The sequence below is a fragment of the Corvus hawaiiensis genome, chromosome 21 (genome assembly GCF_020740725.1).
Source record: "Corvus hawaiiensis isolate bCorHaw1 chromosome 21, bCorHaw1.pri.cur, whole genome shotgun sequence".
Taxonomy (NCBI): Eukaryota; Metazoa; Chordata; class Aves; order Passeriformes; family Corvidae; genus Corvus; species Corvus hawaiiensis.
In genome coordinates, this window is record NC_063233.1 from 4,239,445 (window position 1) to 4,256,440 (window position 16,996).

A 16,996-nucleotide genomic window follows, 5' to 3' on the forward strand; every position below is an offset into this window, starting at 1 on the left:
GATGCTGTGACATCCAGGTTCAGGACACTTCTGCTTTGGGGACTGTGGTAGCTGAGACTGGGGAGAGATGGAGGTGTGAGAGAGTAGGTGTGAGGGAAGGAAGGGATAATTTCATTCTGAGGAGGGCCCAAGTCTTCCCCCTTACCGTGCTGGCCTGCCGAAAGTCATGCCTGGAGGTATCTTGCAACCATATCTGAGTATCCCCTCATCTTTGCAGCGAATGTCCTTGAACTTGTAGTACAGAGCAAACTCACGGGCTGTGGTGCAGCCTTCATCCACAGCCATGCGGCCCATGGTGACAAAGTCTCGGGGCATGACCCTTATATGAGGCTTGGCCTTCACTGCGTCCCAGTGGCCTATGGCTGGAGATGGAAGGAAATAGGAGAGAAAAAGATGAGGCATCATGGTTAACTCCTGTTTGGGAAAGCAGATTGATGTGTGTGCACCCTGTATGGGGGTCTTGTGTGGCTAAGGTCCATTTTGTCACGACTTCACTGTGCAGTGAACTTCATACCCTGTCCCACTGCATCCCTAATCCCATCTGAATTGGATGTCTTCTCGCCCTCCACCCTGGCTTGCTCAGGATGCCTGATTTCCTGAGAGCACAAAGCAGGAGCCCTGACAAAGTTACAACAGTGGCCAGGTGCATCACCCTTTGCAGGTGCACCCTCCCTGCCTGGGCTCTGTGTGAGCCTCTGAAAGTTTCCAATGTGACAGAGAAACTTCACTGGTCACCAAGCAGTTGGGGTGATATTAATGAAAGTGGGTAAATGTTGGAGTTCTGCACTTTCAGCTTGACGAGAAGTACTGAAGAGCCCTGGGAAGGAGATGAGTGTTGCTACTAGCATCAGAACTTTGTTGCAGGTCTGTGTTTTAGGGGCAGTGTCCTACCTTCAGGGACTCCTCCATCTCTCTTGTGCAAGTACATCCCATAGGTAAAATCAGGGCCTGGCAGGGAGTAGCAGTTTCTCATGGGCTTCCCCACTTCTGGCTGCAGAAAAGGGAAAAGAGAAGCATATAGAGAATTAACAGAGAAGCATAAAGACCTTTTCTGATAAGAAAAATCCCCTGAAAACAGAAGTTTGTAGCAGAACACGGCCACAAGTACCAGGAGTGGCCACTTGGCAAGGGTTTGAATCCCACTGCACAAGTGAGTGCCACAGTGCAAAAAGGAGCTGAAGCCTAAAGGATGCTGAATTTCACAGAAGTTTGTATTTGAGTTATAAAGAGACCTAGCCTTGCTGGAAATAGGGATCCTGACTCAATAGATATGGACTTGAACTCTTCTTGTTTGGTTAATCTCTGCTTTGGTGGGGATGCCCAGCTGTGGAATCTGCTGGGGAGACTGCAGCTAGTCTTAACTTTACTTTGAGTTATTTCATTTCCAAGTTGTGCATCCTCCTAGAAAACTGACATAAACTTCCCCAGGCACAATCACATGGCTGCTCCTGCCTGGGAATAATCAAGACACAAGGCATGCTGCAGGAGGAGGATAAGGGGGCTGAAGAAGGGAGAGCAGAGCCTGGAGTTTATAGCACAGAAGAGAACTAGAGCTCAATAACCGCATTTCTATTTAGTTTTCAAATGAACTCTTCCCTAGCTCATGTGTGTCCCAGCCTGGTGGTGTCTGTGGGATTAACTGACCTCTCCTCACCCCTTTGTCTCCTCCCTCCCATCTCCATGGTGAAGTCACTGCAGGATGTGTGTCTTGGAACCTCACTGCTGCTTGAAAGGGAGGCAGCAGAGGAGGGAAGGGGAGGGAACCTGGCTCTTGGGGCTGTGCGTTCCTGCCAGGGAAGGCTGGAGCAGAGTCAGGCAACAAGTCCCCAGGAGCCCTGAGGGCAGGGTGTGGGTGCTTTGGGACTGGTTATTTTCCATGGGAAGGGTGTTAGAGGAGCTGGGATATTGTAGGTCTTGTTGGGAGAACGAAAGTACTGAAATACCATTCTGGTGCTCCTCATGGGTGAACACCCCGGGCCAGGAGATGCTGAATCAAACGCAGCCCTTTCTGCAGAGAGCCAGTGGAAAAGAAACTGCAAATGAACCATCTCCAGCTTGCCACCGTGGCAGGCTAAGGCTGTGCATGTTGATAAAGGACCCAGCTCACTGGAGCTGCTTGTGTAGGAACATCATCCAAACCCAAATCTTCCTTTTGCTCCCAGTCAGCACTGCACAAATCCTGGCCAGGGCCTCAGAGCAGCCGTGGCTCTCCTGTACACTGACGGCATGGTGGCTGCTTTCCAGTGTGCTCTTCTGCATCACCCTCAGCTCAGGCAAAACTCTCACTGAGCCAGTTTTGCCTGGAGAGTGAAGGTTAATAACCCCTGTCCAGAACTGGCACCTTTCAAGAGGGCTCTGTGTTGAGGTCTCTAAAATGTGCTTGTAATTCCTCAAACTTTTACACTTGTGATGCTCTAAAGCAGGTTTGGCATTCCCATGGCTCTCAGGAGCACAAGTTCACCAGAAAATGAGTTTTATGGACCTGCCCTGTGCGAAACTACAGATCCTTTGTTGCAAACAGCCCTTTCTAAAACCCATCAATTCAGCCACGTGATGCAACCACGGCTGCATTTCCCCACCTGCCTCCTGTGAGCCTCGAGCAGAGGGAGGGACTGTCCCTTATCCAGCACCAAGCATGAGGGCAGTGAGTGGGGTTTTAGTGCCACCACGGCTGCGATGCCACCCGGCAGTGACAAACCATATGTGCCCTCTGTGTGTGCCGGGAGCTCGCGCACAGCGCGTAAACCGCTGCCAGGGATGATGAAGGAGCTTTCACTGCTGATCGATTCCTCCTGTATTTACAGCTATTTTTAGATTAGTTGTCACTGGTGTACAAGGGAAATGGTGTAATGTTCCTCAGAAGCATGAGAAAAGGCGTTTTCCTGGGATCACGTTCTGATAGCGGCTCGGGGAAGTGAGGTCAGAAATCTGCCATGGTGGCAAAGGTGTGGCAGATGGGAGCAAATCACTGAGAAACTGCAGGAAAGGAGAGAGGTTTGTAACCTGTGGCAAAGCTGCTTCCAGACCCTTGAGTGCAGAATTCTAGAATGGAAGAAATTACGGGATTTAAAGAGTCCCTTTTGCAGAGCACCTGAAGTTAACACAGTTGGGTGTTTCCTCCATCACAAAATGAGTGCATGCTCTTTCCTTTTATGATCAGGTGGCATTTTACAGTCACTTTGCACTGAATAAATAAAACTGAAGGTGCTGGATAATTAATTAAAAAAAAATCTGGTCCAATATGTTGAACATGGAGAGAATCTGTGCCTGAAGAAAAATCAAGGAAAGCAGAGGACTCTGGTTGCCTGCCAACATCTTTTACTTACAAAAGCAAAGAAGGGGAAGGATGTAGCAGGAATCAATCTTGCTCGGTGTAATCCAAGATTACAGCCTTTCTCATTCATAAATTAGCAAAATGCTGTTTCCAGCTCATGGGCTGGTTTCATTTGTTTGTCCTGGGGCATTATAGGTGTGCTCTGTCATAAAGCAGTGGGGAAACTGAGCCAAAGTTGATGCAGAAGGTCTTTTTTTTCTTTCTCTCCCAGTTCCAGCACTGTTCCCTGTGTTCAGGTTTAGCCTGTCACAAAGCTGCTTGGCTGGAATACAGATCTGTCTGACAGCTGTGCCCATCAGCAGACAACTTCATTAAACCTCATTAAGATGTCATTTCTCTGCCTTATTTCCCACCTCTTGGCTCTAATTAAAACCGTCTCTCTCTGCATCCCAGGCGGTCCTAATTTTCTCTGGGTACCTTCTGCAAGTTTTCTCCCTTTACGACCTCAGTGAGGAAAATCCAGCATCTTAAATGTTGTTTATCCAGCCAGTTTGGAAAAGACAGCTCTAGACTTTTTCCTGAAGCATTCCCAGAGCACCCAGCAGAGATCAACACCTTGTAGGGCTGCAAGAGATGTGCGCTGAGGCTTTGTTTGCTCTCTCAAACTGTCTTTAAGGGCTTGGCTGATGCATCCTTTCCCCTTGAACGTGGTAATTTCCCTGGTTGAACCAGGTGTGTCTGGGTGGGGTTTGGAGGGTGCCATGCTCAGAGTGGCAGTGTTGGGGGTGTTTGATCAGTGGGGGTACCTTGGTTGGCTGAAAAGTGAGTGCTGTTGGGTGTATTGAGTTATCCCCAGCCTTTGCCAGGTAGTTTCTGATCTGTGCAGCCCTGAGCTTGAGCCCTGGATTTGCGTTTGAGTGTTGGAAAATGTTTGCTGCAAAGGAAGAGGAAGGCTCTGAAAGGTGTCTGTTTCTAGAAGTGGGGGCGTTGCAAAGGTTTAAGGGAGTGCAAAACCTTTAAGGATTCCAGGTTTTGTTACAAGACTTATTTGTGTTCCATCCCCTGGTGTTCATGGCCCAGCAACACACATTGCATCAATTTGCTAAAGATGACTCAGAGAGGCAGGAGACGTGTCCACGCAGAGAGGTACAGAAAGAGACTGAGATGTGGATTTTTAATCCCTGTCTCTGCAGCCTTTCCCTAGGAGGGGATGCTGGGCAAATCCCTGAATCCTCTCTGCTCCGACTCAGCCGGGGCTGCCCGTCCCCTCCTCTCTGGATCTGCCCTGTGTACACCTGCAAACTCTGTGCCGGTGCATTTTCAGCCTGCCAGGCCCTGCCTCCTTGCTACCTTCTGTTCCCCTTTTCATTACACCCCCTTGTACAGTAAAGCCTCCCGTCACGCTGCCATTACTATTATTATTGCAGATTTACTGCACTTGCAGAGTGAAGTGATTGCAATGACAAGGCCCAGCATTTTTCCCTCCTTCCCCCCGCGACAGCTTGAAATCAAGCCCTTCATTTGCATTTACATGATCTTGCTGTGCAGCTTATGAGATCGGGAGATTTATTTGCTACTTAGCTTGATGTTTGATTACACTCTAAGAAGGCAGTGAGCTACAAAGTGCAGGGATACATCAGAACTGAGCTACTGAAAGCCTCTGGGGGACAGTAACTCAACATCAGGTTTAGGTAGATGAGAAAGGGAATGTTCAGTGTTTTGAGAAAGGCAAATTTGATGAGATTTCTTTTTTTTTAAAGGTGTAAGGAAAAACTTACTTTCCTTTTCTCACAAAAAAAAAAAGGGAGAACAAGAATGTTGTTATAAAAAACACACCTGAGAAATCTGGGTTTGTTAGTGCAGAAGAAATCCTAGCAGGGGCTGGTGGCTGCTGGGCTGCCTGGTGCCAACTGCTTGTAACTTCCACTCCCAAGAAGATTATTAATAATAAGTTGGCAGTTGTCTTCGAAGCTTTTCATAAGCATTAAAGGTCAAAGCCAAAGGAAGTTTTGCTTGATGGACCATCACAAAATCTGTCCCTGATTTATTCAGCTTCAAATCATGCCACTGAGCTTTAATCCTCTGTAATAGAGGGGAAACTGAGGCAGGGAATCAGTGTGCCCATGCAGGACAGCAAAGAGAACCGAGTTTGGACTGAGGAGAGAAGAGTGGGAGACCAAATTATCCTAGTGTTCTATAGCAGTGGAAGAGTCTTTCCAGAGAAAAGGGTGATGGTTGGGCAAACTGCTGCCCTTGGAGTCAGGAACGGCAAAGCTCAAGGATCTGGCTGTGAGTTTAACTCTTTTCATTACAAATACTCCAGACAGGGCAGCCACACTGCTAAACCAGAGTACATCTACAAGTGCAGTCTCCACTAACCTGTGCTCCCAACTGACCTGCACTGGGAGCTGCAGCCTTATTAGACACCAACCTTTGAGTGTCAAGTGTGGATTTGAACAATTTTCCCCTCTAGAACCCGCATTTTGTGTAACGCCGGCAGCAGAGGCGTCCCCTCGCTGGCTTAGAGAGGGCAATGAGAGAAGGCAGGCGGCACTTCCAGCCCAGGTTCTCCCTACCCAACCCCTGGCACCAGCCCCTTCCCATTTTCTTGCTCCCAACAGGGCGGTAACACCAACAAGCAAGGGCCACACACAGTGCCCAACACAGAAACCCCAGTCTAGGGAAGCACCCGCTGTCTGATACAGTCACTGCGCATTCCAACTGTTTGCACTTAGCTTTTAGTCTTGAAAATTGCCATGAGATATGCTATTACAATTAATCATTAAAGACTTAAGAAAGAGTATACCCCATTACATAAAAGACTCCAGCGATGATCTTTATCCAACTTGTAAAATGGGCAGACTTGATGCGACTGAATAATTTTCCTCTCATCTGCACAAAATCATGAATGCAAGTCAGACTTTGAGCCTGAAGTGAACACTGCGAGACCAGCTTATAATTACCAAAACTGAAAAAAAGAACAGCGTTTTCTAATGAATGACAAGCCACTAGGTGGAAATCTAATTTGGTCTAATTAAGCAGCCTTTGTGAGGATTTGTCTTTAGATGAAAAGAGGGAGCCAAAGAGATCTAAATGCAAATGAACTCTATCATTTTGGTTTTAAAGAGCCAGGCATATATGAAAGTATTTGCGTACACAATACTCGCATTTGTCTTCGTGGGTGTATTCACCTTCTGGTTTTCCATTGAAAAATCCTGTTTGCCCCAAAATTGTGGGATGCTGAACATTAGTCCCTCTTTATAGAGTTAGTAGATAATGTGCCGTTGGAGGGACAATTTTAGCAGTAGGGCATTGCAACTGTTAAAACTGCCTTTCTCTGTAACAAGGCTGCTTCTTCCTGCTGTTTGAAAATGGTTTTAGAAAAAAAAAAAAAAAAAGATGTTTTTTGCTAAGGAGTCAGATCCCAGGTCTGCCACTGTCGATGTGTGGCACCGTGTAACTCTCAGGTCTTCGGGGGCACCTGCTGGACCCTGAGCTCCTCCTCGGTGCCTCCGTGTCAGGATGAATTACTTCAGCATTGATAAATCACCAACACCTTGCCCAGTTGTGCTATTTCTGCTGATTCTGCCGACAGTCTCCACGCTGGGAGCAGCCAGCCCAGGTACAGCCCCAAAGGCTGAGACTCACCGAGGTGTTTGACTGTAATTGAGATGGAAATATTGAAAACGATCTTCTCCTGCTCTATTAAACCTGCACCTGACTCTAAGATAAATTTGTGTCTGTGTAAGGCTTTTGTGCCAGCGCTGAAGGTCAAAGAAGCACACGTGTTTCTGTAGAGGGTGTCACAGCTTGTGAAGTTCACATCAGCCCCTGCCTGTTCTCAGTCCTGAGGAAGAAATGTGGTCTGTAGTCAGAAGACAAAGCCCTTGGCAGCAGGGATGGGTTATTCAGGCTAAATGAATGTGCAGGTTACAGCTACTGCTGAGTGAGGTCTTACCTGTGCCTGATTTTTCTTGAGCTACAACCACCATTCACCTCTAAGAGACAGAACGAGCCTGGGACAGATTTGAGGATATGTAGGGACAATGGCAGGGAGGTTTGGGACAGCATGGGGGGGTCCTGGAGCAGCTGGATGGAGAAGGACATCTCTGTGTCCTTGCTCTCCCTACAGGCAACATCAGTGGGAAAAAGGAGGCATGGATGGACAGATAGGGTGGGAACATCAGAGTTCTGTCTTGGATGTGGCAGCAGCTTTGGAAGCTCGGCGTATAACGTGGGCAGAATAGTGCATAGCACCTTGGCAAAAAAAGCAATTTTACCATCTTTGCAGTTGACTTCCCAGAGAAAAGTGGGGCATCCAGAGAGGAGATGGAAAGGGTGTAGTGGGGTTGTCATTTCCCAGAGAACCACGGCCTTGGGGATACCTGCTGTGCTGCAAACCCTGAAGTCAAATTCTGCCAGGGAATGCTGTTGCTCCATGACTGGCTTCAGTGAGGGCAATGAGGTTCAGCTGAGAGAAGGGTGTGGGCTATTTCAGAATGAGAGAACATTCTCTAAATGTTAAGGAGAATGGACAATGGCTTTGTTTTTAGGTTTAGTTTTTCTTTTTTTTAAAAGGTTCTGTCCCCTTTCAGCAGTTACGACCTTTTCTTTGTGTTTCATCCTTAATATCTGTTCTTTGAACCTCCCCATCTGCTACTTCAAGAAAAATCCCTTTATGTTCTCAAGGCCAGATGTTGGCCCAGATTATGTTCAGAGCAACTCAGCTCAGTGAAGCTGCTGCTTGCACCATGTAACTCCCTGCTGCTGCTTCAGCTTCGTACAGGTAGTTTTCTATTTAACTCCCCTGCTTTTATTTGGGTGCAGTAGGACACACTAAGCTAAGTGCTGCCAGTATAGCCTTCAATAAGTCACACTGACATTAAAGGAGTTGAATTCAAGTGAGAATTTGACTGTGGGCCCTTCCAAGCAGACTAGATATGACATTTCCTATATAGTAAAATAGTTCCCCAGCAACACTGAACCTCTGATTCTTAGGCCAAATTAAATTCCTGGCTGCAAATGAGATAGTGGCCGCCTTGAGAGCTACCTGTTATTTCACAGCAGAATTTGTCTGAAGTCAATACACTTGTGGTACCTCCTAGAAGAAAATTCAAATATTTTAGATAAGGAGACAACTTGTTAAATTCAGGCAAACCTCTGGTTCAGGAATCTCTTGGCTTTCACTCAAGGAGAAACTCTAATCTCTGATCAAAGATGCAGGAACTTACCAACTTCAGTCACCTCATGTGCAGAATAATCTCCATTTTCATTAGAGAATAGATAAAGTTTTTGCTCTTAAAAAAGGATGCTGTTTCTTTAATGTAATAAAACCTCAGCAGGACAGAACGTCTTTACTAGACTATCCCTCACTATTCCCACAAGAAATCAAATATAATCCTATTTAAGAAGCTTTAAATAATTTTGAGCTTTCATATTGACTTATTAAAATGCAGCTTAAAAAATGCCTTCCTTGCAATCCCTTTACAAGGGTCAGGGATATAAAATTTGAAGAAATATGATTAGTAGATCAGTTGGAAAGATATGCAGCAGCTTCCGATTTTATTATTTAAAATGCCCTTTAAGAAGAAAAGGGGATTCTGTAAAAGAGTGGCACCATCTCCCTGAAGGAATCCCATCCTGGGGCTTCCAGTCCTGTCTCCTGCATTCAGAAATCAGGACTTCTGCCAGGTTTTTCTTAGACCTGAAGAGCCCTTGCAGCTGGGACAGAAGAGCTGGTTTCTGTGTGCTCGTAGTCCAGAGAAATCGAGGCTTATCAGGCTCAGGCACAGAATAAGCCAGGAGCACCTGTGGCCATTCCTGCCTGGTTCAGAAGACAAAGTGATAACAGAGCTGCAAATATGCCCCAGAGGACAGAGCCACTTCAGGGCTGAGCACAGGTACAGTTTGGCCCCCAGAGCCTTTCTTTTAGCACCTGGAAACTTGGAGAGATGAAGAGCTATAAACTTTCAGATGTTGGTTGGAGTGGAATCAGTCCCTTTTTCACTTTCTAAACGCTACGTGTCGGAATAGAAAATTATAGGATGAAACAAGGATCCTGCTGTGCTGACTTGAACTCTCTGCAGGGTGAACTGTGTCTTGAAGCAGCAGCTGCAGACTCCACCTGAATCCTGAGGGGTCCGGGCAGAAATCTCCTTCCAGCAGATTTCAGTCCAGTTGCCCATGTTCACTCCTGTGGAGTTCAGAGGAAGTGCAGTTCCCCTGGGATCAGCAGGCTTGTAGGGATGTAAATGATGAGACAATTTGACCCCCGCTCTTGAAGAATATTAAATACAACGAACACTCAAATCCTGCTGTCAGTTGGGCACAACTCCCATTAAGCACCGAGGGCCTTGTGCTGATGCAAGAACCTGCCCAAATCATTTGCTGTGTCCTACAGCAAAATGTATTCACCCTGCTGAAATTTAACGGCAAAACCCAGGGAGCAAAATCACACCCTGCCCATTACACTTACAGCCAGCTCCTGTGAAATCCTAATGTGTCAGACTTTCCCAGGAAATAAGGTAACTAATAACTTTACTCCTGCCTAAGGCTGGACTTTGGTCAAGGCTGTCAAGGCTTCTATGATTTTCCAGTGTTTTTGAAAAAAATATCCATGATATGGATATGATTTTGACATTCTGTGTGTGTGAACAAGCAGAGAGCTGTGATAGCTGAACTTCCCAGAGCTGTAGTGCTCAACCTTGGGTGCTCTGCAAGATAAACACCAAAGGGTCCTGAGCCCACTGGTGCCTGTTTTCAGCTCCTGAAGAGCTCAGTGGCAGTCAAACGGGGTTGACTCCTGGCAGGATCTTGCCCAGAGTTTTCTCCTGTGGCAGAAAAAGCAGCAGTGACACCAAAGGCAAGAACAGCGAGCACTGGAGACAGCCTTAATCCTCCAAGGAGCTGTCATGAGGTTTTTCCCTGCCCTGTCTTCCTAATTTTCTACATTTATGACAATTAGTGTGAAACTGGGCTGAAATAGCATTGGGAAGTTGCTGCCAAGGCTTAAAAACTCTCATTGCCTACAGGTTGATCTTAATAATGGTGCTAAAAACATGGCAGAAGTTTTGTGGCTTACAAATTAATGCTTGCTTTCTTCTCTCTCTCTATATATTTTTCGAAAATTCCCCATAATTCTACATTTGACTCCCTCATTGCTTTCCACACCAAATTTTCTCAATACAATTCCAGCTCTGCTTTGTTTTGCTGTTTTTCTCTCCAGTCCCATATTTTTTTTGAAAGGATAGAACAGAAGGGGTTGGATACTGCTCAGGTATGACATACCTGAGCAGCCCAATTGCTTTCAAAGGGGCGACCTTCTGAGGCAACCAAGAGTTGGCTCGAAAAAGTCACTTCCTAATTGCATCATATTTGCTAAATCAGACGTTTTTATGTGCTTAAGAATTCTCCATGTTCCCTTCGTGTTCAGCCATTACAAAAGGCTCCTGCTCTGCTGGAGTTCTGACCCATATTTTCCCTGCTGCAGTCCAAATTTGGTTGCTAAAAGGTAAAGGGGAAAAAAAAAAATCTCTGCCTCATCACATCTCTCCCAACCCCTGTTCAGCTGCTGTGGTATTTTCCTTCATTATGCTGCTGCCTCAGACTGTAAACCTCTCTAATTTCCTACATCGCAGCTATTTATTTAAATGCTAACTCGCATTATGAAGTGATAATCCACAAGCGCAGGAGATAATTTATGAAGCATTTAAATTAAGAGGAGCAGCTAATTGGGAGCATGTGTCTTATAAGCCTTGCTAACACCAGAAAACTACAAATTAGGGAGAAAATGGAAGATATTTTTATCTTGCTTTTTTCTTTTGTAATGCACTGAGGAAAAATATTACCATACATCACACAAACACTGCTGCTCTCAGAAGTCTTCTGTTGTTGGCTTCGTAGTTACTCCAACACGCAACACTCTCGTTATTACAAATTCCTCATTATAACACACAAAATCATCTTTGCTCTCAGAGAAGGTGGATCGAGGTGGGGTTTTCTCCAAATAAAGCAGAATAAATTTTCCAGCAAAGGTCCCCTTCTCAGCTGCATGCATTAATTTAAAAGAGCAAAGACTCCCTTGTTATATAGCAATGTTAAAGTGCATTTAATTTAGGACTGCATCACGCTGTAAGAGTTTTATAGGTTTTTGTTGAAGTGAGGATGAGCATAAATGGCTGTGAATCAGGGAAAAGCAAATGAGCTGCGGCCGCAAGGCTGAGGGAATGCGTTTTGGATTCTCTGTTCAGATTTTTGACACCAAAGTCACAAACTTTGTTTTCACTGCAGCTTTGTGGTGGTTTATTCATTAAAAAACTAATATTGACCTGAATGTGAATAGCAATGTGCCCCATGCTGTGCAATTCCCGGGATCCCGCTGTATAATGGAGATGGCTCACTAAATGCTGCTGGGATGGGCTGAGGGGAGAGGAGGGGTTTGACACCCAGGCCAGGACAAGCACTGGGGAAGGTGATAATTATCCCAACTTGAAGGTCACAATCCCGCACCAGATTCCCTGGGAGGCTGTTGCCTCAGCAGGGAGGCGCAAGGCTGGGTGTCTTCAGCAGGCAGTTGCTTTTCCCTGTAAGTGCAGTGCCCCTTTGGTGGGTTTTTTTTTTGGGTGTCGGTGCTTTGATCAGAGGAAACATCTGGGATGTTCTCCCATAGGAGCCAGAGGGTTTCTCTGCACTCCCCAAAGAGCATCCCGGGCATCTGGAGGATTGCATTAGCACAGTTCAGAGGGAGCTCGTGGCACATGGAGCCTGAGGCTGACAGTAAGGACCACCTTAACACAGAGCCCTTTGCCAGCCTTCAGCAACCACTTCAGTTTTCAGCACAGCTGAGCGAGATCTTTAGTAAGGATCCTCCTTTACCCAGCAACCAATTCTTGTGGGTCCCTTGTGTGGCTGCTCGAGACAGATTTGCTGTTAGAGTGAAATACTGTGTGCACACCCTGCCTGGCAGGGTGCTTGGGAACCACAGCAAGATCCTTGGACAGAGGATGCTCTGGAAGTGTGTGTGTGAATCCAACCCCTCTACATAACTGCATATGTGTGCACTGCATGTGTAGAAAATACCTCCCTCTAATCGCTGCATTCCTGTTTTTGCTCTTACAAATCTCCCTTTCTGTATATCCTGTCAGAAAACAGTCAGCAAACAGGCTCTGGCATTATTGGAGTTGCTCCTCGATTCGAAGGAAACCATAAATCTGAAACTTCAATCATATCTTTATAATCATTCAGCAAACAGAGATGGAGGATTTATTCAACATAGGATAGCAAAGGGGAAACTGCAGGGGGTTATTGCAGGAGATATTGGTTTAGCTAAGGCAGAACTGCTCCCTCGGGCCTCTCTAGGGCCGAGCCAATGAACAATGGCGCCAATGACAATAACAAGGCAATTATGGGGAAGAGGGTGAGGAGGGGGTAATGCTTTGTTAAAGATAGAGGTAAGATTCCAGCATGGTGTCTCTTTTGTGTGCTTTCGGAACTAAAGGATGGTCTGTCTGCCTGGGGTGGTCTTATTAGGAGCTGGTGATCCTAAAAACACAGCAAGTGGTTCAAAGTGCCTGTAGCTTGCATGTGATTGTGCTGCTCTTAGGAGGTTATGATGATTTCCTCCCTAATTAAGTAGGGCTGTCAGTGGGTTCCCCTAATCCAAGCTGCACTCCTGGGCAAGAGATAAGTACATAAATCTCTGCAGATGAAGGTTTGTCTCTCTGGCTGTATGATGATGTTGGGTTTTCTGCATTTAGAACTAACCTTTACTCCCAGGAGGGAGTAAGATCAGGGCATCTCCCCTTGCTGGGAAGATGCTCAGACCTTCAGCCAGGTTGGCCACAGTGTTGTGCCACAAGCACTAAAACAGCCCTTCCGCCAATTCGGCCTGGAAAGGCTGTTTGGAGATCACCCAGTGACCTGGTACCCAGCCTTGCACTTCATTTTCTAGATGATTTTTTTAATAACTGTAGCCAACTTCCAAAATCCTGACTGGAGAGAGAAGCTCAATCCTTAGGTTTCAAATACAAAAAGACCTGAACAACAAAAACAGCATCTGCATTTGCACTCATGGGGATCAAAGTGGGGCAGCACTGGAGGGGGGGCTCCTGTGGGACCTCTCAGCTTCACCAAGCAGCAACACTGGGGTCAGCCTTGTCCTGGGGTCCTCCAGCAACGAAGTTTCCCAAGTACAAAGTGGGAACACAAAAGCCCTAGCACAAAGGGGTGGAAATGTTCCTGGGCGAGCTGGATCCTGCCACTGCTGCCAATGAATGGGACCTGCAAGAAATTAGCATCTTTTCAGGGTGCAAGAGACACAAACATCTCTTTTTTTTTTAAAAAAAGATGCAATGGTGCAAAAGCAGGAACCCAGCGATCCATCTCCACCTGCCCTGCCTTCCCTCCCCTTCTTTTAGCAATTTTTTCCTCTCTTCCTTTCCCTTGCGAGCCCCTGGGCGGTTTGTTTTTGCCTGCAGAAGGAAGCTTGAAATATTGTGGAGGGGTGCAGGGAGTGCTCCCTGTGGCCCTGCCCCTGATGGCAGGAATGCAGCCATAAAATAACCCAGCGCCATCCGTAACCTGTCGCCAGAGCCCCTCTCCGAGGTGAGAGTTTTCCTCCCTGCCGTGGCTGTTAGCTGCAATGTATTTCTCCCTGCACTAAGCACCGTCTTTCCCAGGGCTGCATTACAATGATTTATAAACCCCATTTCTGGGGAAAACTAATAGATCAAAGTGAGGAGAAGGAAAAGGAGACATGAGCAGCTGGAAGAAGATATTGAAGCATGAAACAAAAACAGAAATGAAAAAGTAGTTTGTGGCACTAGTGAGTTGTTCTGTGCTGCACTTCTATTATTGAAAAATAATAGAGGGAATCTGTATTTTAATCCATTTTTTAAAGAGATGTTCAAGTAATCTGAAAAGCTCTTCCTAGAGCCAGCTTGTTTTTGTGTGTTTGTGCATCTCTTACAGAACCAAACACTTACTTTGCTGTTTAGCCTTTCCCTGTCTATTCTCATGTCATACTTAGACTTTCCATGTTTTTAAGCAACATCCAGATTTTCTAACAGGGTAACAGAAAGCGTTGCACAGAGGATTGATGCTCCTCTGGACCTGAGCCTAGGACGTGCTCATTCCTGAGCTAAGACTTGGTCAGTTTTTACAAAGGGACATCACAGACTGAGGTCAGAGTGGCCAGTGAGGTGCTCTGCCTTTGTTTCTGCTTCCTCTCCTGCACAGTGGAGATGAATGGACAAGATTCATCATGTAACCCTCAGCATCAGTCAAGTTAAAACCTGACTGAACTGAGCCAGGAGTACAGACCAATGCTCATCTCTTAGTTCTACAATGATTAATGCATTAGTGTTTGTAAGAGCTTTGGTGATACGGAGCTAATTGGGCTTTTGTGTGTGTTCTGCTTGTCTGGTTCAGCACCAGACATCCCTGACTTCAAATGTAGGCAGGGGTGGAGAATTATTATGAAAATAACCATAATCCTTGTGCAGTGCTTCATATATTCACAGGGCTGCACAAACTTTCTACCTACAATCTCCCCATGTCGAGTGGATGTAAGAGCAAACATTACACACCACTGACGAAATGCACTGAGTAGGACAAACAGCAGATTTGACATAAAACAGACATGTGTGGCAAGACCACAGGGGCTTTTCTAGGAGACTGTACAGAGCCATGAGAGGGAAGCTGAAGAATTATCCCCAGGCACATCCCAAACTTGTCTGAGATTTGTAGGTTTCCATTCAAAGTATTTTTCTATGTTCCTGTTCTTTAAGTTTTCACTCTGCAATTTTCTGTTGCCAGTTCATGCCGCAGTGCTGTGTTCACTTCAGCCTACCTGGTTTGCCTTGGTTCCTGATTCTACTCCATCCTTTGGAGTTGGTAAAAGGGTTCCTGGGGGAATGCAGGTGCAGGGGATATTCATGGATGTGCATAATTGATATTTCTCACAGATAATACAAGGAACCAGCACGCGTTGAATGTCCCTGCTCCGTACAAGGAAGGGCTGTGCTTGTTCACACAGAGGAGCTGTGGGGCAATCAAGTGGTGTGTTTTCCTTTGTGAAAACATGGCCTGGAGAAGACACATCCAGGATGGCATCCAGGAGCAAACATCCATGATGTGATCTGCTTTCAGCTGCATGTCTGACTGTTGATAAGAAGAGAGCTAAACATTGCCACTTGCAAGATCAACACCTGTCCATTCAATCAGTCTTATGCGTCTCTTCCACCCTGAGATGTTCTGTAATTCTGTGACGCTCATTGCTGAGCCTGACTTTTGGCTCAGGGCTTTGATCAGTAAGAGCTGGGTGAGTTAAAATGAAAACACAATTAATTTTTTTTTATTTAATTTTTTTGCTCATTCCCTGTGCAACACAGTCTAAAAACATGTTTAAAATGCTTCAAACAAGAGAGGTCATCTTGCTAAAACATTCAACCCCTTCCTTCCTTTGGCTGTGCAGCCCCAAGGAAACACAGCACCACAGAACCACGGTGGTGTCACACCAGGCGGCTGCAGAGGCCCTATTTGGGATCCTGCATGGATCCATTATGCTGCTGACCAGAGCCTGATGCAGCTGCCTCTCCCATGGACCTTGCACTGGTAGCTGCATCCCCTATTACAACAGGTAGAAAAAGCATCCATGCTCTAATAGCTATTGTAACCCTCCTAAAACTATGACAACATCTTTCTTCTGACTCCCTATGGCCCAGCCAGTCTTTACTCTTCTTGTGTTTCCTGTCTGCAGAGAGAGCTGGCAAGATGAAAGACAGCTGGGAAGGTAGGGAGAGCTGAATGTGGACTAAGAGCTGCCAGAGGAATATGAGAAGAGAATTTTGCCCTATAAGCTTTAATAAGGTGGTGGGTTAAGAGAAATGCAGCTAGGGAGAAAAATGGGGAATGTTCTCTCTCCAAATGGGCACTGCTTCAGTTTGTAAAAGCACCAGGGATTCCCCATGTGGCTTAATTTATTATTTTCCCACTCGTTAAATGCCAAAACAATAAAGCAAAATCTATTGTTAGCTTTAAAATGCAGGTGATTTGCATATGGCTGTGATAGTCCTACTGCTGTCTTCATTTAAACTCAGTAAGCCGAGGTACCTTTAAAAATTATGACTTGTTTTACATTTAATATACTGAACTATGTTAACATAATATTAAGGGGCTGACTTCACAGCTTAATTGCTGATCACGTAGAAGGCAGCTTTAGCAGCAGCATTAGTCTGGCAGAGCTGTGCAGCCTGAGATGAGCAGCTGGAAGAGCAGTCTGCACAAAGGGGCTCGGAGCTGCTCCTTCCCTGCCACAATGCCCCCCCTAAGAGCACCCTGGAAACCCAAAATCATTTTTACTCCCTTGTGTTAGAAGGTATTTGGCCTCCTATTGCAAAGCAGAGGCCGTGCAGGGCATGCAGGGCATGACTGCACCTGGACAAAGCAGTAGCAGAAAATCAGGTGGGTATTTTCCCCATGCAGTAGGATTCTGCAGAGGGGGAAGGAATGCACCATACCCTGGCAGAGCTGGACACACACTGTTCTTCCCAGCCTCGGGTCTCCAAGGCTGCTGCAGAGATTGTGCAGTTCTGGTGTTGCTGTTGTATATTCTCATTTTCTGCCTTCCTTCTTTGATCCTGGTCCTGTCAGGCTGAATGCAAAGAGGGCAGGAATGGGAATGGGAACCAGGCCCACGCAGACTCTTAACCTCTCCTTGAATCC

At 46.2% G+C, this 16,996-nt stretch overlaps 1 protein-coding gene across 1 annotated transcript in view; it reads right to left on the minus strand.

Moving 5' to 3' along the window:
- Positions 1-16,996, minus strand: part of CFAP77 (cilia and flagella associated protein 77) — a 57,164-nt gene that overhangs the window by 22,887 nt on the left and 17,281 nt on the right. Inside the window, exons 2-3 of the mRNA XM_048325075.1 lie at positions 892-991; positions 146-362 (exon numbers count right to left, since the gene is read on the minus strand). Of these exons, the coding sequence (XP_048181032.1) occupies positions 146-362; positions 892-991 (317 nt within the window). The remainder of the gene's footprint in view (positions 1-145; positions 363-891; positions 992-16,996) is intronic.